The sequence below is a fragment of the Tamandua tetradactyla genome, chromosome 3, assembly GCF_023851605.1.
Source record: "Tamandua tetradactyla isolate mTamTet1 chromosome 3, mTamTet1.pri, whole genome shotgun sequence".
NCBI classification, from domain to species: Eukaryota; Metazoa; Chordata; class Mammalia; order Pilosa; family Myrmecophagidae; genus Tamandua; species Tamandua tetradactyla.
The window spans coordinates 97,311,821-97,337,088 of NC_135329.1; the positions used below are offsets into that span (position 1 = coordinate 97,311,821).

Sequence of the window (25,268 nt, forward strand, 5' to 3'; positions counted from 1 at the left end):
TTCAGAGAATGGGAACTATGCTCGAATGTAGATTATATGCTTCCTGGGCTGACTTATGAAGGAAGTAGTTCTTTTCAATCAATTTCTCAAGCTGAAATGGAAAGAACACACTGGGTTAATAAAATAGCCATTTGTCAAACATGCGATTCCACATAACTAGGAACAAAATCACCCCTAAAGACATTATTTGTTTCAATAACTGGCCTCAAGGCTTTGGAACACTCCAAATTCCACAAATTACAACAGTGCAAGGTTTTGGAGGGCAGGGACTGAATCGAGGGAGAGCACAGTACAAACCTTTCACACCACAGGAGAACAAACTCTTCCTTTATGGAAAGGGGGAGACCCAGAGAACAAGGTCTGTTCCCTGAAACACCACAAAGGTAGTGCCAGGACTTAGGTTACCTCCTATACAAACAATCCTTAAAAAAAGTATACCTGAGACTGATGTCAGAAATCTTGGACCAGGAAAACTCAAATTCACTTAGTGGAACCTGAAGATGAAAGTACGAAGATTACTAAACTAGAATGGATCAACATTAAAGACTTTAAGATGAAAGAAAAAAGTTTTCAAGTGCCCCATGCACAGTGGGGGAAATGATTGCAGACAAGATGGGAAGTAGTTTTAATGAACTCATTTGGTACTGACGGAAGGACGTCGATGAAGCCAATGGATTCCCTCGGGGCAGATATCCAATCTGTTCCTTTAGTTTTGGTGGGATGGAACAAGGCCAAAGTCAACATTGGGTGGGTTGGGATTGAATGAGAGATAACTGGAAAAATATAAACCACTTTTCCAAAATTGCAAACTTTGGAAATTGAGGAAGGCAGGCAATATAGGCATGGCCACCCTAGAGGTTAGGGATGGGAGAATGGGGTTTTAGAGTTGAAGTTTCCTTTTTACAGTCGAGAGACTTGAGATGGGGAAAAGCTAACTGTACGAATAGACTGAAGAAAAAATACAAGAGTCCATGATAAAAAGGACAGGAAGGGAGGAGGTAAGAATAAATGGTTATCCCCATTGCTTCAGATGAGGTAGGAGGAAAAGATAATAGGATAAAAGATGCAGAGAAGAATGTAGGAGGGAGAGCAGTTGCAGAAAACACATGGGCATGAGAGAGTCTGAAAGGAATAGAGGGTTTCAAAGAGGGTTTGTGGAGAACGGAAAAGAGATGAGGGGGCACAGGGCCACCACTAGCAATGCAACACCAGGGTTGAGGCACGTGGGTAGTGCTTTCTGTCCATACCTCCTTGGCGGGATCCCATACAATCTCAGTTAGCAACTGTTTTAATAGCACTGCACTGACTCAGACTCCTCTGTATATCAGAAAATGGTACTTAAGGCCATCAGTGCTGGCAAACAAACCCTACCAAGAGCACTTTCTCAACTTAAGATCTCTAAGCAAAGGGTCTTTACCTTGGATTGCTTCAAGTAACGAAGGAAACCCAATTCTTCGGGCGCAAATGAGCAAGGCATGTCCTCTTCCATTTAGGCCTCTGGCTGTTCTACCTACACGATGAATATATTCCTTTGGTGGAAAAAGAAAATCTAAGTTAAATCTATATTAATTCCACATGAACTATTACCAATGTGTTTTGCATTTTAGGACATACAGGGTGGAAGACAGCGGATGTTCAGCACATTTGTATCCAGCAGGGGCACTTCCTCAGAGGAACTGAGTTACGAAGACCCTCTCACCCTTTCACCGCAAAGATATTCCACCACTTCCCCTGGCACACAGCATCACAAGAGGAAACAAGGTAAAGAAGAAGGCCGAAGGAGGGCGGACAAGATTCACATTAATCTGAAGGACCTAAAAAATGAGTATTAACAGTGCGCCTTCTGGGTTCCGAGAGATGGCGGCTTAGTAAGACGCGCGGATACATTAGTTTCTTCTCCAGGACAGCTACTAGGGGTAGAGACGATACAGAACAGCTCCAAAGCCACGACGAGATAAAAAGACAGCGTACCCCATCCTGGAACGGCTGACTGGCTGAGAGAAACCCGCTCCGGTGAGATCGTCAAGGGGCGCGGGCTTCACCGGGCGGGGTGGCAAGTGGCCGGAGTCACTCCCTTCCCCCTTCCCGGGCTGGCTGGGAGAATTGGACAGGCGGTCCCCTCAAACCGCGGCGGGCTGGCGCCCACACAACGCGCGGCCCCCCGGACCAACTGAGAGAATTGGATCGGAAATCCCCAGGCCGCGAGGAACGGTGACGGGGGGGGGGGGGATCCTTCCAAACCTGTGACTCCCGGGAACGTGCACTCTCCCGGGTGGGCCACTGCGGCTGGCGCCCTCCCGCCACGTTAGCGTCCCGGGCCGACTAGAAATTGGACGGGTCGCTTTCCCGGGCTGCGGCGGCAGCAACCCTCCCGCGTTCGGACCCCGGGCTGGCTGGCACTCTCCAAGCCGCTTCGGCTAGCGAACCTCCCGGACGGCGAGAGTTTTCCAAAAGTTAAAGGATCCACAGACCTTTTACAGGTGGGACCCACAGACAAACGTGTGCCACGAGCGCCACCTACTGGCGGATAAGAAAAACAGAACCCAGAGATTTCACAGAAAAATCTTACAACCTTGTTGGGTCCGACACCCAGGGAAATCTGATAAATGCCCAGACGCCAGTAGCAGAAGATAACTGTCACGCTCAGAAGATTGAGAATATGGCCAGTCAAAGGAACAAACCAATAGTTCAAATGAGATACAAGAGCTGAAAAATAATGCTGAATATATGAACTGAAATGGAAAACCTCTTCAAAAATGAAATCGATAAATTGAGGGAGGACATGAAGAGGCATGGGCTTGATACATAAAGAAGAAACAGAAAAACTGAAAAATCACAGAACTTATGGAATTGAACGGATAAGTAGAAAAGATGGAAAAAACAATGGATACCTACAATGATAGATTTAAAGAGACAGAAGATAGAATTAGTGATTTGGAGGAGGAACATCTGAATTTCCAAAAAGAAACAGCAAACTAATCGGGAAAAGAATGGAAAAATTTGAACAGGGGGATCAGGGAACTCAAGGACAATATGAACCGCACAAATATACGTGTTGTGGGTGTTCCAGAAGGAGGACGGAGAAAAGGAGGAGAAAAACTAATGGAAGAAATTATCACTGAAAATTTCCCAACTCTTATGAAAGACCAAAATTACAGATCCAAGAAGTGCAGCGCACCCCAAAGAGATTAGACCCAAATAGGCGTTCTCCAAGACATTCTAGTTTAGAATGTCAGAGGTCAAAGAGAAGAGAGGATCTTGAAAGCAGCAAGAGAAAACACCTTCCATCACATACAATGGGAAACCCAATAAGGACTATGTGTAGATTTCTCAGCAGAAACCATGAAAGTCGAAGACAGAGGGTGTATATTAAATACAAAACTACTAAAGGAAAAACTGCCAACCAGACTCCTATATCCAGCAAAATTATCCTTCAAAAAATGAGGGAGAAATTAAAACATTCCAGACAAAAAGTCACTGAGAGATTGTGACCAAGAGATCAGCTCTGCAAGAAATACTAAAGGGAGCACTAGAGTCAGATACAAAAAGACAGAAGAGAGACGTATGGAGAAGAGTAGAAAGAAGGAAAGTCAGCTAATGATATATATAATACAAAAGGCAAAATGGTAGCGGAAAATATTATCCAAACAGTAATAACACTAAATGTCAATGGACTGAATTCCCCAATCAAAAGACATAGATTGGCAGAATGGATTAAAAAACAGGATCCTTCTATATGCTGTCTACAGGAAACACATCTTAGACCCAAAGATAAACATAGGTTGAAAGTGAAAGGTTGGGAAAAGATATTTCATGCAAATAACAACCAGAAAAGAGCAGGAGTGGCTATACTAATATCCAACAAATTAGACTTCAAATGTAAAGCAGTTAAAAGAGACAAAGAAGGACACTATATACTAATAAAAGGAACAATTAAACAATAAGACATAACAATCATAAATATTTATGCACTGAACCAGAAAGCCCCAAATACGTGAGGAATACACTGCAAACACTGAAAAGGGAAATAGACTCATATACCATAATAGTTGGAGACTTCAATTCACCACTCTCATCAATGGACAGAACATCTAGACAGAGGATCAATAAAGAAATAGAGAATCTGAATATACTATAAATGAGCTAGACTTAACAGACATTTATAGGACATTACATCCCACAACAGCAGGATACACCTTTTCTCAAGTGCTCATGGATCATTCTCAAAGATAGACCATATGCTGGGTCACAAAGCAAGTCTTAACAAATTTAAAAAGATTGAAATCATACACAACACTTTCTCGGATCATAAAGGAATGAAGTTGGAAATCAATAATAGGCGGAGTGCCAGAAAATTCACAAATATGTGGAGGCTCAACAACACACTCCTAAACAACGACTGGGTCAAAGAAGAAATTGCAAGAGAAATTAGCAAATACCTCGAGGTGAATGAAAATGAAAACACAACATATCAAAACTTATGGGATGCAGCAAAGGCAGTGCTAAGAGGGAAATTTATTGCCCTAAATGCCTATATCAGAAAAGAAGAAAAGGCAAAAATTCAGGAATTAACTATCCAATTGGAAGAACTGGAGAAAGAACAGCAAACTAATCCCAAAGCAAGCAAAAGGAAAGAAATAACAAAGATTAGAACAGAAATAAATGAAATTGAAAACATGAAAACAGTAGAGATAATCAATAAGGCCAGAAGTTGGTTCTATGAGAAAATCAATAAGATTGATGGGCCCTTAGCAAGACTGACAAAAAGAAGAAGAGAGAGGATACAAATAAATAAGATCAGTAACGGAAGAGGAGACATAACTACTGACCTCACAGAAATAAAGGAGGTAATAACAGGATACTATGAACAACTTTACGCTAATAAATACAACAATTTAGAGGAAATGGAGGGTTCCTGGAAAGACATGAACAACCAACTTTGACTCAAGAAGACATAGATGACCTCAACAAACCAATCAAAGTAAAGAAACTGAATCAGTCATTCAAAAGCTTCCTAAAAAGAAAAGTCCAGGACCAGACGGCTTCACATCTGAATTCTATCAAACATTCCAGAAAGAATTAGTACCAACTCTCCTCAAACTCATCAAAAAAATCGAAGCGGAGGGAAAACTACCTAATTCATTCTATGAAGCCAACATCACCCTCATACCAAAACCAGGCAAAGATATTACAAAAAAAGAAAACTACAGGCCAATCTCTCTAATGAATATAGATGCAAAAATCCTCAATAAAATTCTAGCAAATCGTATCCAACAACACATTAAAAGAATTATACATCATGACCAAGTAGGATTCATCCCAGGTATGCAAGGATGGTTCAACATAAGAAAATCAATTAATGTAATACACCATATCAACAAATCAAAGCAGAAAAATCACATGATCATCTCAATTGATGCAGAGAAGGCATTTGACAAGATTCAACATCCTTTCCTGTTGAAAACACTTCAAAAGATAGGAATACAAGGGAACTTCCTTAAAATGATAGAGGGAATATATGAAAAACCCACAGATAAAATCATCCTCAATGGGGAAAAATTGAAAACTTTCCCCCTAAGATCAGGAACAAGACAAGGATGTCCATTATCACCACTGTTATTCAACATCGTGTTGGAAGTTCTGGCCAGAGCAATTAGACAAGAAAAGAAATACAAGGCATCAAAATAGGAAAGGAAGAAGTAAAACTATCACTGTTTGCAGATGATATGATACTATACGTTGAAAACCCGGAAAAATTCACAACAAAACTACTAGAGCTAATAAATGAGTACAGTAAAGTAGCAGGTTACAAGATCAACATTCAAAAATCTGTAGCATTTCTATACACTAGCAATGAACAAGCGGAGGGGGAAATCAAGAAACGAATCCCATTTACAATTGCAACTAAAAGAATAAAATACCTAGGAATAAATTTAACTAAAGAGACAAAAAACCTATATAAAGAAAACTACAAAAAACTGCTAAAAGAAATCACAGAAGACCTAAATAGATGGAAGGGCATACCATGTTCATGGATTGGAAGACTAAATAGTTAAGATGTCATTCCTACCTAAATTGATTTACAGATTCAATGCAATACCAATCAAAATCCCAACAACTTATTTTTCAGAAATAGAAAAACCAATAAGCAAATTTATCTGGAAGGGCAGGGTGCCCCGAATTGCTAAAAACATCTTGAGGAAAAAAAACGAAGCTGGAGGTCTTGCACTGCCTGACTTTAAGGCATATTACGAAGCCACAGTGGTCAAAACAGCATGGTATTGGCATAAAGATAGATATATCGACCAATGGAATCGAATAGAGTGCTCAGATAGACCCTCTCATCTATGGACATTTGATCTTTGATAAGGCAGTCAAGCCAACTCACCTGGGACAGAACAGTCTCTTCAATAAATGGTGCCTAGAGAACTGGATATCCATATGCAAAAGAATGAAAGAAGACCCATATCTCACGCCCTACACAAAAGTTAACTCAAAATGGATCAAAGATCTAAACATTAGGTCTAAGACCATAAAACAGTTAGAGGAAAATGTAGGGAGCTATCTTATGAATCTTACAATTGGAGGCAGTTTTATGGACCTTAAACCTAAAGCAAGAGCACTGAAGAAGGAAATAAATAAATGGGAACTCCTCAAAATTAAACACTTTTGTGCATCAAAGAACTTCAAGAATGTAGAAAGACAGCCTACACAATGGGAATCAATATTTGGAAACGACATATCAGATAAAGGTCTAGTATCCAGAATTTATAATGAGATTGTTCAACTCAACAACAAAAAGACAGCCAACCCAATTACAAAATGGGAAAAAGACTTGAACAGACACCTCTCAGAGAGGAAACACAAATGGCCAAAAGGCACATGAAGAGATGCTCAGTGTCCCTGGCCATTAGAGAAATGCAAACCAAAACCACAATGAGATATCATCTCACACCCACCAGAATGGCCATTATCAACAAAACAGAAAATGACAAGTATTGGAGAGGATGCGGTGAAAGAGGCACACTTATCCACTGTTGGTGGGAATGTCAAATGGTGCAACCACTGTGGAAGGCAGTTTGGCGGTTCCTCAAAAGCTGAATATAGAATTGCCATACGACCCAGCAATACCATTGCTAGGTATCTACTCAAAGGACTTAAGGGCAAAGACACAAACGGACATTTGCACACCAATGTTTATAGCAGCGTTATTTACAATTGCAAAGAGATGGAAACAGCCAAAATGTCCATCAACAGACGAGTGGCTAAACAAACTGTGGTATATACATACGATGGAATATTATGCAGCTTTAAGGCAGGATAAACTTATGAAGCATGTAATAACATGGATGGACCTAGAGAACATTATGCTGAGTGAGTCTAGCCAAAAACTAAAAGACAAATACTGTATGGTCCCAATGATGTGAATCGACACTCGAGAATAAACTTGGAATATGTCATTGGTAACAGAGTTCAGCAGGAGTTAGAAACAGGGTAAGATAATGGGTAATTGGAGCTGATGGGATACAGACTGTGCAATAGGACTAGATACAAAAACTCAAAAATGGACAGCACAATAATACCTAATGTAAAGTAATCATGTTAAAACACTGAATGAAGCTGCATTCGAGCTATAGGTTTCTGTTTTGTTTTGTTCTTACTATTATTACTTTTATTTTTTTTTCTCTATATTAACATTCTATATCTTTTTCGGTTATATTGCTAGTTCTTCTAAACCGATGCAAATGTACTAAGAAACGATGATCATGCATCTATGTGATGATGTTAAGAATTACTGATTGCATATGTAGAATGGTATGATTTCTAAAAAAAAAGGCCAGCACAATACTACCTAATTGTAATGTAATTATGTTAAAACACTGAATGAAGCTGCATCTGAGCTATAGTTTTTTTTCTTATATATTTTTGTATTTTTTATTTTTATTTTTTCTATTATCATTTTATTTCTTTTTCTGTTGTCTTGCTATTCTTTTTCTAAATCGATGCATATGTACTAAGAAATGATGATCATAGATCTATGTGATGATATTAAGAATTACTGATTGCATATGTAGAATGGAATGATTTCTAAATGTTGTGTTAGTTAATTTTTTTTATTAATAATAAAAAAAAACAGTGCGCCTTCTACAAAATGTTATTTTACATGTCTGAATGCCAGCTGACAACTTACATAAATAACACATTGTTGACCGAAAACACAACTCAGTAAAGCTTATTCTACCACATAAACTACAGAATCTTATTCATATCTTCCAGCAAAATTTATTTCCTTTTAATAAGGAACTTTCATTCATTGTGGAGCTTTCAGGAAGATGGTGGAATAAGGAATTGCAGAGTTCATTTCTCTTCTAAAAACAGTAAGTGAACAGGCAGAAACTGTCTGAAACAACTGCTCTGGGGCTCTGGAGAACAGGGAGTACTGCACAGCAGGACAAAGAGACTGGGAAAGAGACTGCAATGAAAAAACTAAGTAATTCAACTGGCTAAGGGTCTGGTGCTCCCTCCTACCCGCCCATGCCCCACCATTGGGTTCTTGGTCCCTGCCTGCAGGCTGCTGAGGACTGGGGAGATGCAGAAATCTACCTGCCCAAGAACAGAGGGGAACATGGTTCAGCACTGATCCAGCTATTGGCCAGCGAATTTAGATTGTTGGGTCCCACTGCTTTAGCCCATTCCAGACAGGGACTGCTGCACCACTGTTCTACCTGTGTCAGAGGCGGAGAGGTCGAGGGCTAAAAATATCCTGAATTCTAGGGCCGCAGGCTAAGGTTGCTAAAGAGCACCATCTGCTGGGCAGGGCAAGAAAGCAAATTTTGGAGGAGCTGTCAAAAAGGCCTCTTGGTGAAGAGTGCCATCTGCGGGGTAGGCCAGGAGAGCACAGCTGAGAAAAGGGCTTTTTGGCATCTTTCTGGACCCTCACTCCGGGGCCCTTTGGGAATGATCTGCACCCCCGCCTGGGTCCCTGGTCTTGCTTTGGCTGGGAAATACTGATGAACTAAGCGTCAAAGAAGAGCCTTCACATAAATAAAATTAAAACAAAATCCTAGACAAGAGAAAGAAACTGAATTTCAGAACAATCTTGTCAAGATAATGAGATACCCAGACAGCAAAAAATTAGAAGCCACACTAAGAAACAGTAAGATAAGGCCCAGAAAAGGAAAAAAATTAAAAAGCCAGAGTAGATGCAGAATTTGGGACAACTAATCAAAGATGTTCAAACAAATCTCCTAAATACATTTAAGGAGATGAAGGAAACTATCACAATGATGAAGTATATTAAGACACTGGGTGAGGATAAAGAAGAATGTGAAAGCATGCAAAGAAAAATAACAAAACTTATGGGAACGAAAGATACAACAGATGAGATTAAAAATATGCTAGAGGCATACAACAACAGATATGGACAGGCAGAAGAAAGGAACAGTGACCCGGAAGACATGGCACTCAAAATTGAACAGACAAAAGACCAGATAGAGAAAAGAACGGAAAAAATTGAGTGGGGTCTCAGGGAATTGAATGAGAGCACCAAGTGCACAAACATTCATGTCATGGCCTCCAGAAGGAGGAGAGAAGGGAAAAGGGGTAAAATGAATATTTGAGGAAATAGTGGCCAAAACCTCCCAATTCTTAGGAAAACCATAAATATACACATTCAAAAAGCACAATAGACTTCAAACAGAATACATCTGAATAGACCTACTCCAAGTCACAAACTATTCAGATTGTCAAATGCCAAAGATAAAGAGAGAATTCTGAAAGGAGCAAAAGAAAAGTGATACATTATATACAAGGGATGCTCAAAAAGACTAAGTGCCAATTTCTCAGAAACCATGAAGGTGAGAAGATAATGTTATATTTAAGATACTGAAACAGAAAACTGCCAGCCAAGAATTCTTTATCCAGCAAAACTGTCCTTCGAAAACGAGGGAGAGTTTAAAAAATAGTCACAGATAAACAGTCAAAGGTGAAAATGGTTAAAATATTGCCTTTACAGTAACAACACTGAATGTTAATGGATTAAACTTCCCAAAAGATGCAGATCGGCAGAATGGTTAAAAAAACATGACCCATCTACATGCTGTCCACAAGAGACTCATCTTAGACCTAAGGACACAAACAGGTTAAAAATGAAAGGCTGGGGTGCATGGGTGGTTCAGTGGTATAATACTTGCCTTCCAAGTGGGAAAGCCAAGTTTGATTCCTGGACCATGTGCAACGCCCCCGCCCCCCCCCCCCAACAACGACAACAAAAAACTGAAAGGCTGGAAAAAGGTATTCCACACAAACAATAACCAAAAAAGAGTTGGGACAGCTATACTAATATCAGCAAGATAGACTTTAAATGCAAAACTGTTATAAGAGACAAAGAAGGATACATATATATTAATAAAAGTGACAATCCATCAAGAAGATATAATTATTTAAGTATCTAACCACAGTGCCTCTAAAAATAGGAGGCAAACACTGGCAAAACTAAAGGGAGAAATAGACACCTCTACAATAATAGTCGGAGACTGTAATACATCTCTCTCATCAACAGACAGAACATCTAGACAGGTTCAATAGGAAACAGAGATCTTGAATACAAATATGGTAAGTGGACTAGACCAAACAGACACTTTCAGAACTTTGCACCCAAAACAGCAGGACATACAACCTCTCAAGTGCTCAGGATCATTCTCAAGGATAGGCTACGGCACAAAATAAGTCTCAGTAATTTTAAAAACACTGAAGTTATACAAAGTACTCTCTCTAATCATAATGAAAGGAAGCTGGAAATCAGGTGGAGAACTAGAAATTCTCAAATATATGGAAATTAAACAATACACTCTTAACAATCAGTGAGTCAAAGAAGAAACTACAAAAGAAATCAGTAAATATTTAAAGATGAATGAAAATGGTAACACAACATATCAAAACTTATGGGATACGGCAAAGGCAGTACCGAGGGGAAAATTTATAGCCTGAAAAGCCTAAACTAAGGAAGAGCTAAAATCAAAGAAGTAATCACACATTTGGAGGAATTAGAAAAAGAATAGCAAACTCATCTCAAAGCAGGGGGATGAAATAACAAAGAGCAGAAATAAATGAAATTGAGAATAAAAAAACAATAGAAACTCAACTAAACCAAAAAGTTGGTTCTTTGAGAAGATCAATAAAACTGACAAATCCCTAGGCTGAAAAAGAAAAAGATGAAAATAAATAAAATCAGAAATGAGGGGAGACATTACTACTGATTCCACAGAAAAAGAATCATAAAAGGATACTATGAACAACTGTATGCCAACAAATGAAATAACTCAGACAAAATGGACAATTCCTAGAAACACATGACCAACCTACTCAGACTCGAGAAGAAATAGAAACCTCAACAAACTAATCACAAGTAAAGAGACTGAATTAGACATCAAAAAGCTTACCAACAAAGAAAAGATCAGGACCACACGGCTTCACAGGTGAATGCTACCAAACATTCCAGGAAGAATAAAAACGAATATTGCTCAAACTTCCAAAAAATTGCAGAGGAGGGAGGGAACACTACCTAATTCATTCTATGAAGTCAATATCACCCTATACTAAAGCCAATTATTATAAAATAATACCAAAACAGGCAATATCAAAATACCAAATAATACCAAAATAGGGAAGCTATTCTGTCAAAGCTGATTGTTATTTGTTAAGTGATCCTCTAAGTCATACAGGCAGAGATGATGATATAAAGGCCACCAATTTCATAGGAAATGGTGTTTAAAATGGCATTTCTATTTAGCTTCAAATTGATAACATAACAATTGGATTAAAAAAAGGCTAATTTTTTCCTAGACAGAAAATTCAATTGGAGAAATAAGAGTTCAATAAATAGTCCCTTTCCTAGATAAAGATATACAAACAAAGGGATTCCATAGCAATTAATACCAAAACCAATCACAATGAACATTTTTAGAAATTATCTAGAAAGAAAACTATCTCATAAAATCTTCCCAGTTTGTAGATGACTCTGCAACACTAGAAATACAAGTGCAGGTGTATGTATGTCCAGAAATGTGAAAAATAGCCTCCATATAGACCAAAATTAAGGTAATGCAATAATGGAAAAATATCACAAACTGTAATGACAGATAATGAGTTCTAAGCTACCTGCTAAAACCCAGGAGTCCCTAGACTGTATACTGAATACAACTACAAAAAAGGAACAAAATATACATTAAATAAAACCACATCATCACGCCAGGCATATATCATTCCTAACGTTAAATCCCACTGATGCCTCTTAAACCTCTTTGTACACCCTGTTTGGGCCTCATGAAGTCATAAATATTTATCAACACCAGTGAAATACTGCATCAACAGAGCAGATAGTGCCACTCAGGGGAACCGGGAGAGTAAGTACACTTGTTCAGGTAGAACCTTTCTGGAGAAGCCCCGAGGTCGCCATTAACCTTAGGGTCATCTGGAGGGTCATACTGAACAATCCAGTCAACTTCAGGAATATCCAGCCCTCGAGCTGCCACGTCTGTACACAACAGTGTCCCTGAATCTGCATTGCAGAACTGGAAGAAGGTGGTTGTCCGCTTATTTTGTTTCTGCCTTCCCTAGAATAAACAAAAATGCCCATTAGCGTAGGAATCTTGTTTCTGATACGTCTAGATGCAGAAGCCTCAAACTGTGGAGCTATTAACCTATTTTATTTCTAGGGCACTCTCTGGCTTGCCATGTCTAATTCCCCCAACTAGACAGTAAGCCTCTGGAGGACAGTGTCTCTTACTCCTCCTTCTAGCCCTCACCCCCCACATCCGTCAAAGCTCACTGCTCATCCAATGTTGACCAAATTAAGTTTAGTGGAGAGACAATACCTAAACCCCCAAAACTGATACAACTTGATAAGCACACAGTTTTTTTTTTTTCAAAGTCAACATCACTTACGTGAATGGCCAAGACAGGCAAATCAATGTAGTTCAGCAACTCATAGTGGTATTTCACAGATTTACAGGATGAAAAGAACACCATCATTTTCTTTTTTCGGTTCTTCTTAAGGAATGTAAAGAGCAGAAGGAATCTCTTTTCAGAGGGACAAACAACATATCCCTAGAAGTGATTCAAATGAACAGATATAAATTGAGAGCACAGATAAATAGTATACACACCGTAAAGTCTTACCTATAGCAAATTTACTGCCTTGATTATAACAAAGTATTCTTAAAATGATTTCTCCAGTGACTTTTAACAATAACGTCTAAACTAAGGCTAAACTGGCTGCAATCACTGGATACTTAACATTTTTTATATTTGAGCTCGAGTTATCAAATGTTCTTGCAACCATAATACATTAAAACGTCTATTAACTGGAACCTTCGAAGCACATTAATAATCCACTTTTTTTACATGGGGAGGCTCTGGGAATCGAACCCAGGTCCCTGGCATGGCTGGTGAGAATTCTGCCACTGAGCTACCATCGCCTACCCCAATAATCCATGTTCTAATAGGTCCCTCAGAGCAAGATTTCAAGTAACAAGTTTTTTGACTGCCCTGACAAATGCAACAAAGCTGGGTAAATATACTTGTTTCAAAAACTAATCAATCAACCAAAAGTTTTAAAGCTAAATCCAGTTGTGGGGATTATTTAATTCATCGGAACACTAAGTCCTAAAGTTCTAATTTTCAGTCGATCTAATTTGGACCTGCCACCTCATTCCTACTTTCTACAGCAACATGCTCTAAGGTTTCTAGCTCATCACACATCTTGGCAAAAGATATTATTAAACAACAAAAGATTTCCCCCTGCATCTAAAATCAACAGTCCAAAGAATTTTTGGAATGTGATGAATAATACCTCCCATGTGGTAAGCAGTACCAAAAGACAGAGAAAAAAGAACTGATCCAATTATTCAGATTTCATGGTACTTTATATCTAGAGAGTTAGAGAACCAATACGCAAATTGACTATATTTGAATTAAAAGCTCATTAGCCCATTTATTTTCTGGATGATCCTTCAAACAAATAGAAGGAAACACCAAATTCGTAAAGTTTAAGACACTGAACAAAAAGTACCTGCTCAAGACCATCCACTGTTGCATCAGTTTTATCATCATCAACACCAACATATAATGGCTCCTTTTTCAGAGAAATTTTTGCCAGATCTTCAACTTTTTGAGTTTGTGTAGCAGAAAAGAGCATGGTCTGTCTGCGTACTAAAACAGACACATATCAAATCTAAATATTTCAAAGAATCTCTATAATCTCTTCATAACTCTAAGAGGAAATATCAGGAGTAGGAGATGTGATATCACTACAGAATCTACAAACATTAAGGGTAAGAAAAGAGTATTATGAACAACTTTACATCTATAAATCTGACAACTTGGATAAAATGGACAAATTCCTTCAATGATAAACTGCTACAGATCACTGGAGAAACAGAAAATCTGAATAATTCTAAATACTGAAGAAATTGTAATTAAAATCTTAAAGAAAATTCCAAGTCAAAATGGTTCACTGATGAATTCACCAAACATTTAAGGAAGAAATGATATCAATTTTACAGAAACTTTCCAGGACATCAAAGAGCAGTTTTAGTTTACTTCCTAACTCTTTCTTTAGGCAAGCATTATCCTGACAAAGATTTTATAAGAAAAGAAAACTAGGGATCAAATACCTCAGGAAGATAGATGCAAAAATTTCTAAAGAAAATTTTAGCAATATAAAAAAGCTAATGTATGCATTATGGTCCAATCGAGTTTATCCCAGAAGTGCAGGGCTAATTTAACATTTGAAAAGCAATTGGTATAATTCATCTTATTAACAAGCTAAAAAAGAAAAACCTATCATTTCAATAGACACAGCAGAAAATTTGACAAACCATAGAACATCCATTCCTGATAAGTAGCTTCAGCAAACTAAGAACACAAGGGAACATTCTCAACTTGATAAAGGCATCTACAAATACTCATAGCTAATATCATTCTTAATGGTCAAAGACTGAATGCTCCTCCTACCCCCTTCCCCAATACTAGGCACAAAACAAGGATGCCTGCTTGTCTGCCCTCACAATTTCTATTCAACACTGTACTACAGGAGGTTCTAGACAGCACAATCAGGCAAGAGAAACAAAACTTCTAGGATGGCAAAGTAATACTGTCTTTACCTGTAGAAAACCTGATCACTTATGTCAAAAACCAAATGAAAACTACAAAAAAGTGAGGGTCATCTGGAGGGTTGTAGTGAACAACCTAGCAGATGTCAGAAATATTTATCTTGCTGGATGTCAGATCAATATAAAAAAACCAATTGTATATCTATATACCAGAGATAAATAACTGAAGATTGAAATATAAAAACAGTACCATTTACAGTATCATGAGTAATGAAATACTTAGGGATAAATATGGCACAAGATGTAAAAGACCTTTTTACACAATGAAAATTCCCAAGTGAGAAATTAAAGATGTAATAATTCAAGATATACATTAAGACCCCAGGTTTTTTCCTGGATACAAACTGACAAGCTGATTCCAAAATTTACATGGAAATGCAAAGGACTAGAATAGCCAAAACACTTTGGAAAAAAAAAGTGGGGAGCTAACACTGCCTGATTTCAAGACTTAATAAAATACTCAATAAGAAAAAAGCAGCAAAGTACATGGATGGCAAATAAACACATGGAGAGTTGCTTGGTATCATTAGTCACCTTGGGAAATGCAAAGCTGAGATACCACTACACATCTAATAGGATGGTTCAAGTTAAAATACCAACCACATCGAGTGCTGGCCAGGAGGTGAAGGAATTGCAATCCTTATACACTATTGATAGGAATGTGAAATTGTACAAAACTTTACGATTATACAAAGGCTTGTAGATGCTCAGAGCATTTCTAAGTCAAAAACTGTAAACACAAATATCTATCAAAACAGTGAAGGAATTAACAAATTGTGGCATATCCATATAATACAATACTACTGAGGAATAAGATGGAAAGAACTACTGATGCATGTCATAGCATGGATTAATATAAAAAGAATTTGCTTTTTTTATTGTTTTAATTTTTTTTTGCATGGGCAGGCACCAGGAATCAAACCCAGGTCTCTGGCATGAGAATTGTGCCACTGAGCCACCAACACACTGCCCAAAAGAATTTGCTTTTGAAAAAGCCAGAAAAAAAAGTGTACATGCAGTCTGATTCCATTTGTATAAACTCAAGAAAATGCAAACTAATCTATAGTGACAGAAAGATCAGTAGTTACTAAAATGAGGGTACGTGTGAGGATGGTTGAGGGGGAAGGATTATAAAGGATGGTTGTGGGGAAGGATTATAAAGGGGCATGAGGAACCTTTTAAGAGTGACAGATATCTTGATAGTGGCAACGGTTCCATAGGTATAAACATGTGAAAACGTATTTAACTGCACATTTTAGATCTTATATTTTATTACATCAATTATACCTCAATATAGCTGTTAAAAACCCATTAAAGATTATATCAAGACTGAAAACAAGGTCTTATAGCAGATACATGCAGTTTATAATGTTGCAAGTACTATGACCAAGGTATGCACATCTCAAATACGACACAGAAGGCATCAAGCCTATGGCTGCCTGGGGATGCCAGAACAGATAATAAGACAGTGGGAGAACACGAGGTGTTAAGAGTGTTTAACTTGTACTGTCATCTGTAAAACAGCAACACTACTATATCAGGTTACCAGTCAGTTTCACACCTACATTGCAAACTATTTCTACGGCTGATTGGCACAACTGCTGCACCTGGCTAAGATTAAAATTCTTGAGTCAAGACAATATAGTTTTCCTATAGGAACAACTCTCACTTGACACCAACAAGTACTTTGCAAACCACACAGATTCCACCTACTTACTTGGCAGAAGTTTAATAATCTGCTTTAATTCCTCTTCAAACCCAACATCCAAGATACGATCAGCCTCATCAATAACCAGACACTGTAGGTTTTTATACATAAACCCTGGGGTATTCTATCAAGACAAAGGACAAAGAAAAACTGTTAGTTGCCACGTTTCTATTTCATGCAAGACAATGAGACAGGTACTATGTGAGATGTTCTCTCACCTGCATATGGTCCAGGAGTCGACCTGGTGTGGCCACAACGATGTTGATCCCATTAGAAAGCTTCTGTGCTTCGGCAGATCTGTTACTGCCCCCCATTATCAACCCGTATGTGTGGACGTGGTAAGTCATTAGCTCCTTAAGTACACCAAAAGTCTGCATGGCCAGTTCCCTAGTAGGTGAGAGAATAAGGACCCCTGTTCCTAAGAAGTAAAATATTATATATTGTTATCATGAATCCAAAACAGTCACTATAAACTTCTGATGAGATCAGGACAGTAACAGTTCAAAAGCTTACCATTCCTGGGCATGAATTTTAACTTAACAATGAGTTCAATAGCAGGGATGAGAAATGCCAGGGTTTTGCCACTGCCTGTTTTTGCAGCTTCTAGAAAATCTCTAAATATTAAAAAGGTAGAGAAGAAAAAAGACATCAAACATGAGAAATCAATGTTAAACACTTAAGGCAGGATGGATACGTGATCCAACACATAATGCAAACTAATTTTCTTTTCAATCTCCTAATATTTAAAAACAGGGTCACCGATGTCCAAGCATCAATGTTAATAATCATACCTGCCTTCCAGAAGTGGTCTGACACTCTTATGTTGAATTTCAGTCATGCTTGTAAAACCCATTTCTTTTATCGCCTTCAGAGTATTTTCATTGACAAGATTAGTTAAGGATGCAAATAAAGTATCCTCAAAAGCTCCTACAAAGAAAACAGTTCATTATTAGCAAATTTATCTTTTATGTTTGAAATTTCTCTATTGCTGATGGTTGTGTAATTTAAAATCCATGGCTTAGAATGTTATGAAAAGAATAAGGAACGGAGAAGTACAGTCAAAGGCCTTCAATGAAGTGAAAATGTCAAAAAGGGGAGGGGAGAGTTCAGAGAGAAATGAAATGTTTTAACAAAACATAAAAAGGGAAAACATTCAGTATAATAAAAACTTGTGAAATTAAATAAAAAATTAGTTAATGCCACTTCAAAAAGAGAACTGATAAGAGGCAGATATAGCCATAGAATGTTAGCACTGAACCCACATATCAAGTAGTTCAGGGATTCTTCAGGAGGGGAAGGCATCAAAACCACCCTCTTCTCACACAGCCAAGCCATGGCCCTGAGTTTTTCAACTTTGATATTACTAACATTTTTGGCCAGATATTCTTTGTCATGAGGGCTGTCCTATACATTGCAGGATGTTTGACAGCACCATCGACCTCTATCCACAAGATGTTAGCAGCACCTTCCTCAGTTATAATAACCAAATGTGTCCCCAGACATTGTCAAATGTCTCCAAGGAGTAAGGTGATCAACCCTGGCCAACTGCCTGGGACTGAGGGTGCTAAAACTGGGGAAGTCCCGGGCAAATCAAAAGACTTGGTTACCCAACTGGGGGACAATATTGCCCTGGTTGAAAACCACTGCTACATTTATGATTCTGATTCAGCAGATCTGTGATTGGGCTTCAGCATTTAAACAAACAAAAAAACTAAATCAAACAAGCAACTTGAGCAACTTTCATAAGATATTCCTAGAGCAACCGATTCTAGTCCAAACTCCTCATTTTAGAAGAAATTATGTTCTAAGGTTAACCTAGAGCAAGTTCCTCAATAATGTCAACTTCCATTCTTCCCGTTATTAGTAATGGAGCCAGTATTAAACCTTTGCTCTCTATTTTTGGGCCAATGATTTCCTCATTACACCATGGAATAAGCTTTAGACAAACCAAAGGAATAAAGATCCTTAAAAGCTATTGGTATGCATATGAAAAATATTCAGTGTTAGGATTAGAGAAAAGGGGAAAAATAAAAAAGAAACAAGAATTAAGGCATCAAAAAACATAAGATAAAAAGTAAGAACAGCAGAAAATATGAAAATGTATCTTGTAGAAATCTATTTTTTCCAGGTAAACTAAAAGTCACCCCAGGGAAGCCTGGTGTTTTAAAAATACATATCTGGAAGACTTTCTGGAAGTTACCTGTCAGTCCCAGGGGCAAGCTGGGCACTTCATTGTCATCTTCATCATCTGGCTGCTTCACACTATTTTCTGTTTCTTTAGGTGCTCCAGCATCTTCTTCTTCAGACTCTGCTTTATTTTCAGTTTTTGCTTTTTTTGCATCTTTGATGTTAAAGGACAGAACCCCAAAATTTTTCTTAAAATAAAAATATCAAATGTGATCACAAGATAAAACATTTGTGATGCAAAAAGACTTAAGACTGAAAACAAAACAAACCCATGTGATTTAATGTTTTATTTTTTAAAACTCATTACAAGCACTGATTTTTTTTCTCCCAAGTCCATTAAATGTAAATTTACTATAAAAGCTACTTTAATTAAGCATCTTAAGCATGAAAAGAACAGAAAAATCAAAGGCTCTTCATATTATTAGAGACAGACAATAAAACAGGGGCAACAATCTACTCAGTTGGGTGATAAAAACAGCCTGTTTCTTGATTATAAGTGGTGAGGGGAAGTAAAGCTAAGACTTTCTAGCGTCATTCAGAACTTCTACAACTCAGTCTAGAACTACCTTCCCAGCTGTACCTCCCACTACTCTCTTAAACATTTCACTATGGATCAAATGGGTTAACCAACATGCTGAGCTTTTATAGACGTTTGTGGCAGTTAGTGACACTAGTTAGAAAAGAATTCACCAGGATCAGAACTCACAGTGTAGAACTGGCCTTTGCCCTGTCCTAGTGCCTCCCTTCTGGGAAATGGTCAATTTGGCAGGACCCACATGTTCAAAAGCCATGGACATTGAGCTTTTCTTCGTGGCTTACCACTTTCCTTTTCCTTAGACCAGTTCTAAGTTTACCAAATAGAATGAAATCTTCTGCCCCGTGATTGAGTGTTTGAGTAGAAATGTCACTTTCTTGGGCATCAGAATAAGGTAATAATAATAATAGAATTGCACTCAGTATAAATTGAAACTTGAATTCCTGATCTTCATACTTTTCCCCATCTCATTTCACTCTCTGTTTAAACAATTTCCTATAAACCAGAAATGGATTAGTTTGTAGGCAGTATGCAGACAGCTGGACATATTAGGAAAGTTTAAAAGTGTCAGTAAACTCTATAACAGGCCAGATTGCAAATGTTTTAGGCTCTCCAGGTCCTACAGTCTTTGCTGAAACTGCTGCTGTTGTGCAGGTGAATGCAGTCATAAAGATGAAGTAAATGAATGGGCACAGTGGGGATCCAAGATTTAAAAAACAGGTGGAAGGCCAGACAGTTTGCTCAGGCCTGTTCTAGCCTACCTCCAAATCTCTGCTTGTCATTTCAAGCAAAATGCCTATTCCTTCACTTGTGTTTATTCAAATCCAAACAACTTCAAATAAACAGTCTTCTCCAACCCCCACCAACTTTATTCTGACCGTTTTACTCATTGGGAAACTAATGTTAAATTTATGAAGAAGTTCCTTGCTTAACTGCTATTCTATACACTTCACATACTAATTATCACTATGTCTCATTTCAAAAGGGGGAATTTATGGTAGGAAAAGGAAAGGAATGGGGTAAAAAAGAAATAAATGCAAAGAGTCATTAATGTAAAGTCTCTTGATAGATAAAGGCCTAGGAAGTTAGGGTTCTATTGTCAGCCCATGCCTCTTTAGTAAAAGTAATTCCACGAATCTGTTTGCAAACAGATAACCTAAAATACTAGGCCACAGGATGCTCTATTTACAATAAAAAGCCCAGTTACCTGCCAAAGAGAAAAGTAAACTTCTAGAATTCTAAATGTGAGGTTTTTCAAGGTTGTAAGAGAATGAAAAGGCATCATATATGGTTCAAACTTTTTAAAAAAGTTAAAATGTTCCCCTTCCCACCAAAAAAATGTTTCCTTCCACTAACAAACTTAACTTCTGGTGTCCTGATGAGGATAGGGGATCCGTGTGTGCCACAAACACACATTAATAGTAACAGAGGGAAGGTGGAATGATAACTGTGAAAAAGTATCTGAATGACTGAGTTCAAGTACCTACCAGGCCCAGCATTTTCTACATTTTTTCTCTTCTTCTTCTTCTTCTTTAATTCTGAATTGGGTGGCTGTGTTGCTACTTCTCTATTGATTAAAATGTAGATTTCTTTAGGGATTTTTTAACTTTAACATTTTTCAGTGTTTCACTAGACATGTCTTCATTCTGGGCTTGTGACAAGCCCACATTCACAGACTGTTTTAGGGACTTTTTAACTTTAACATTTTTCAGTGTTTCACTAGACATGTCTCCATTTTGGGATTCTGACAAGCCCACATTCAGACTGTTTTAGGGACTTTTTAACTTTTCCAGCTTCCACAGTCTCTTCAGACACATTTCCATTTTGGGTTTCTGACAGGCTCACATCTGAGGCCCCTGTTTAAAAACAGAACATAAGTTATAACAAAGAAGGGGAGGTTTACTTGGAAACACTGGGATCACAAATGAGAAATTACATGGCCTTTTCTTTCCTTTCAGGTATATTACTAAAGCCACTTGTAATTTTATGGTGTTCTAAGCAGAGGAAATGCTACCTTTAAGAAAAAAGGCTCAAAGGGGGAAATTTCTTTCTTTTGATTTCTTACCTTCAAAAGAACACATTTCTATCCTTAAGGAATTAAGTCTGGGACAGGAAACCTTCAATGAGGTCAAATATTTAAATTGATGGGATCAGTCCAGTGCAGATAAAAACTTTAATATTTGGTTTTTGATAAACATATAAGTAACTAATATACTGAAAGACATGTACATCATATTCACACAAATATTGCTTCTCATATAAATGTAACTTCAAAACATTCAACCCCAACTTTCCTAGGCAGCAGTGAACCGAGAATCCAGTTGATGAAATAACTTATTTGTCCCAATATTTATTATATATAAAGGTCTGAGAACATGTTACCAAAAGTTTTCCTACTTATATACAGCAACAGATACAATGTAACAGCATCTTTTATTCAAATTGTTATCTATATCTAACCTAGAAGTAGTTAGTAACACTGTATTATTCTATAGGAAACTGGAACTACAAGGAACTTCAAAAACATTTCTAAAACTCAAAAACCAGTTTCTTTTTCTAGGATTTCTTTTAATCCAGTAATCTCTGTTGAAAACCAAGTGGGGTGAGAAGTTATACATCCAACATTGCCATTGGGGATTTACATTTTATCTGGAACCCGAAGATTAACACAATTACTTAAAGATCTATGGCCCACTGTCTGCTGTCAAGAACGTGGGATCACAAATGAGGTGGAAAACAAAGCTGACGTTCATATAAAATCCTTTTCACTTACGTCTTTAGGAAGGTCATAACTATATAGGAATTCTTAAGGAATTTATAACCTAGGCAGGCATGGGTGTGAGGTAAGGTAAGAAACGAAAGACTGTGTTCGAGGTGTTCAGAAGACACACACAGAGCTGCAAATCAAAAGTGCTGCAGGAGCAGAGAGAGATAGGGTGGTGGTAAGTAAGGGGAAACGGTGGTAGCTGTAAAGTTTCTGTGACACGAGCTTCTTTGTAAGAATATGGACGATATGCAAGTGCGATCGTAGAAATGATGTGACAAAGTCCCACGTGTCTGGATGAAAATGAGGGTGAGGAGGATGGGTCGGTAGGGTGTCAGATTGGGGAGGGTAGACGTGGACAAGACTGGCCTAGTTATGCAGTCCTGCCGGAGCCCTGGAATGAAATTTGGAAGCCTCTGAGCCTATTCCTGATAGGAATAACTGATGCTCAGAAAGGTCAGGGGCAGAGATGGGACCACGCCGCGAACTGGCATCAAGACCGGACCCGACTTGACGCTACTTTTTCACTCTTAACAATTACACGCGCTCTAAGGGGACTGCCCGAGCCACATCAGAGGCGCGTAGACTCCCAAACTGCGTATTCCACGCCGCTCGCCCCTCCGGCCGCCGCGACAAGGCCCACGCGTGAGTCTCCTGTGCCATTCAGACCGAGAGGCTCAGCGCATCTCACCCTGTAGCTTTAGATTTCGCTGCCGCAATTTTAAGTTCCGCTTCTCGATCTTCCTGCGCAGGAGTTTCATCGGTAAATGAGACATGATCTCCGCGAAGTGCCTTCTCGGAAGGGCTGCAGCCCAGTACTCAACTTTCGGGACTGACGCTACTTCCTTCCCGGGCGCACATGCACGCCTCGGCTGACCGGATGTGCGTCCCAGAGAACATTCGAGCCCTGGAGAGCGGCAACACTTCCGGCCGTGTGCACGGCGGTACCTTTGGAGACCGGGTTCTGTACAGCGCCCTCTCGGGGAGCGGAGGTCGGGCCGTGCTTCTTGTTTATGTTGTGAGGAAGCTAACAGCGTATTAGGGCAATTGATAATCTTAGATGTTTGTTAACTGAAGTCTAGGTAGAATGAGCTTTCCCTAGAGAGACTGAACAGACATGGCAGAGTGGAGTAGCTTAAAGAGTTTCCGTTTTTATGTTTTTTACCCTCTTTCGGTCTTGAGAAATTGAATAAAACCTAAATTTCATTTTTCAGTGTTTCCAAACTCTCTTGACCATGCTCCTCAATGAAAAATACTCTGCGTGCTCCTCACTACACAAATAAATGTAACAAAATTTCTCAAAACAATGTCTTTATTCTCACTCTGATTTATTTTCCTTCTGTTCCATTCATTACATCCTAAATTATTCTAATCTTCATTAAAAATTTTGATTTCTGTGCATTTAAATTAGTTTTACTACAGTCTTAATGAGTTGACTGTAGTTTGAAAAACAGGTTTACAACTACCCAGTGCTTACCCATGGGCCTTCCCAGAGTCCAAAATCAAAATTTCAATCTGGCTAACCATAGGTATGTTTTTTGGTGGGGGTGGTGGGCTGGGCATTGAGTGTTTACATTTTTAAAAATTAACGTTAAAAACATTGGGAAAGCTCATATCAAAATGAATATTTTTTCTTAAATAGCAATAAGCAATCAAACTGGCAATGATCAATTTGAGCTGAGCAGCTGCTGGAAAAATCACTGATATCTTAATGAATTTGTTTATATAGGGTGGCAGGGATGAGCCCCTGGAGATTAGATATGATTTTAGGGAAGGAAGAAGAGAGAGAAAACTTGGGGAGGGAGCTTAAACAGAGTGTGAGTGAACTGATTTAGAAATCGCATTGAATTGGACTGGAAAACCATGACGAACAAACACACGTACAAATCATGGTGTACTTAAATTAAGCTGTTAATCATTAGGCAAGCTGAAGGATGAGTCAGAATTTTAAACTGATTACACACAGAAACCTCAGTTAAAATATATACATATATATATAAGTATTTATATCAGCTTAAATTGGAATGTATCATTTTGACTATATATGTACATTCACATGACTATACACCTGAGTGTTGGGTCTGTGACCTTGAAATTCATCTCCATCTCTCTTAGGCACAAAAAAAAACACAATGTCTTCATACAGAAAGCACTAAAAAGTATTGTTTCCTTTCTGTTGTCAATTAAATTTGTGGGTATGACAAGGATTTGGTAGTGATAATGAGGGATGCTCTCTTTTCTCTAGGGCAACTAATAGTGAGGTTTGGTAGAGTCTATTTCCAAAAAAACATTGTGCTGGCTTGAAAGATGTATGGACCCTAGAAAAGCCATGTTTTAATCAAAATCCCATTTCGTAAAGGCAGAATAATCCCTATTCAATACTGTATGTTTGAAACTGTAATCAGATCATCTCCCTGGAAGTGTGATTTAATCAAGAGTGGTTATTAAGCTGAATTAGGTGACAACATGTCTCTGCCCATTTGGGTGGGTCTTGATAAGTTTCTGGAGTTCTATAAAAGAGGAAGCATTTTGGAGAATGAGAGATTCAGAGAGCAGAGCAGAATGACATAATCACGAGAAGCAGAGTCCATCAGCCAGTGACTTTTGGAGATGAAGAAGGAAAATGCCTCCTGGGGAGCTTCATAAAACAGGAAGCCAGGAGAAGAAGCTAGCAGATGATGCTATGTTCGCCACTTGCCCTTCCAGATGAGAGAGAAACCCTGAACTTCATTGGCCTCCTTGAACCAAGGTGTCTTTCCCTGGATGCCTTCAATTGGACATTTCTATAGACTTGATTTAATTGGGACATTTTCTTGGCCTTACAACTGTAAACAACAACTTATTAAATTCCCCTTTTTAAAAGCCATTCCATTTCTGGTATATTGCATTCTGGCAGTTAGC

The 25,268-nt window shown here is 38.3% G+C and overlaps 1 protein-coding gene across 1 annotated transcript; it reads right to left on the bottom strand.

Moving 5' to 3' along the window:
• Positions 1 to 78: 78 nt before the first annotated feature.
• LOC143675727 (ATP-dependent RNA helicase DDX18-like) lies at positions 79 to 23,246 on the bottom strand. The gene is given in 16 exon segments (XM_077151769.1): positions 79 to 91; positions 439 to 494; positions 1,418 to 1,463; positions 1,465 to 1,529; positions 12,462 to 12,614; positions 12,946 to 13,107; positions 14,072 to 14,211; positions 16,891 to 17,005; positions 17,100 to 17,299; positions 17,395 to 17,495; positions 17,673 to 17,808; positions 19,082 to 19,222; positions 21,091 to 21,183; positions 21,186 to 21,279; positions 21,353 to 21,459; positions 23,059 to 23,246. Coding segments are annotated over 16 exon segments (1,707 nt in total). The 5' UTR covers positions 23,144 to 23,246.
• Between the last annotated feature and the right edge of the window lie 2,022 nt (positions 23,247 to 25,268).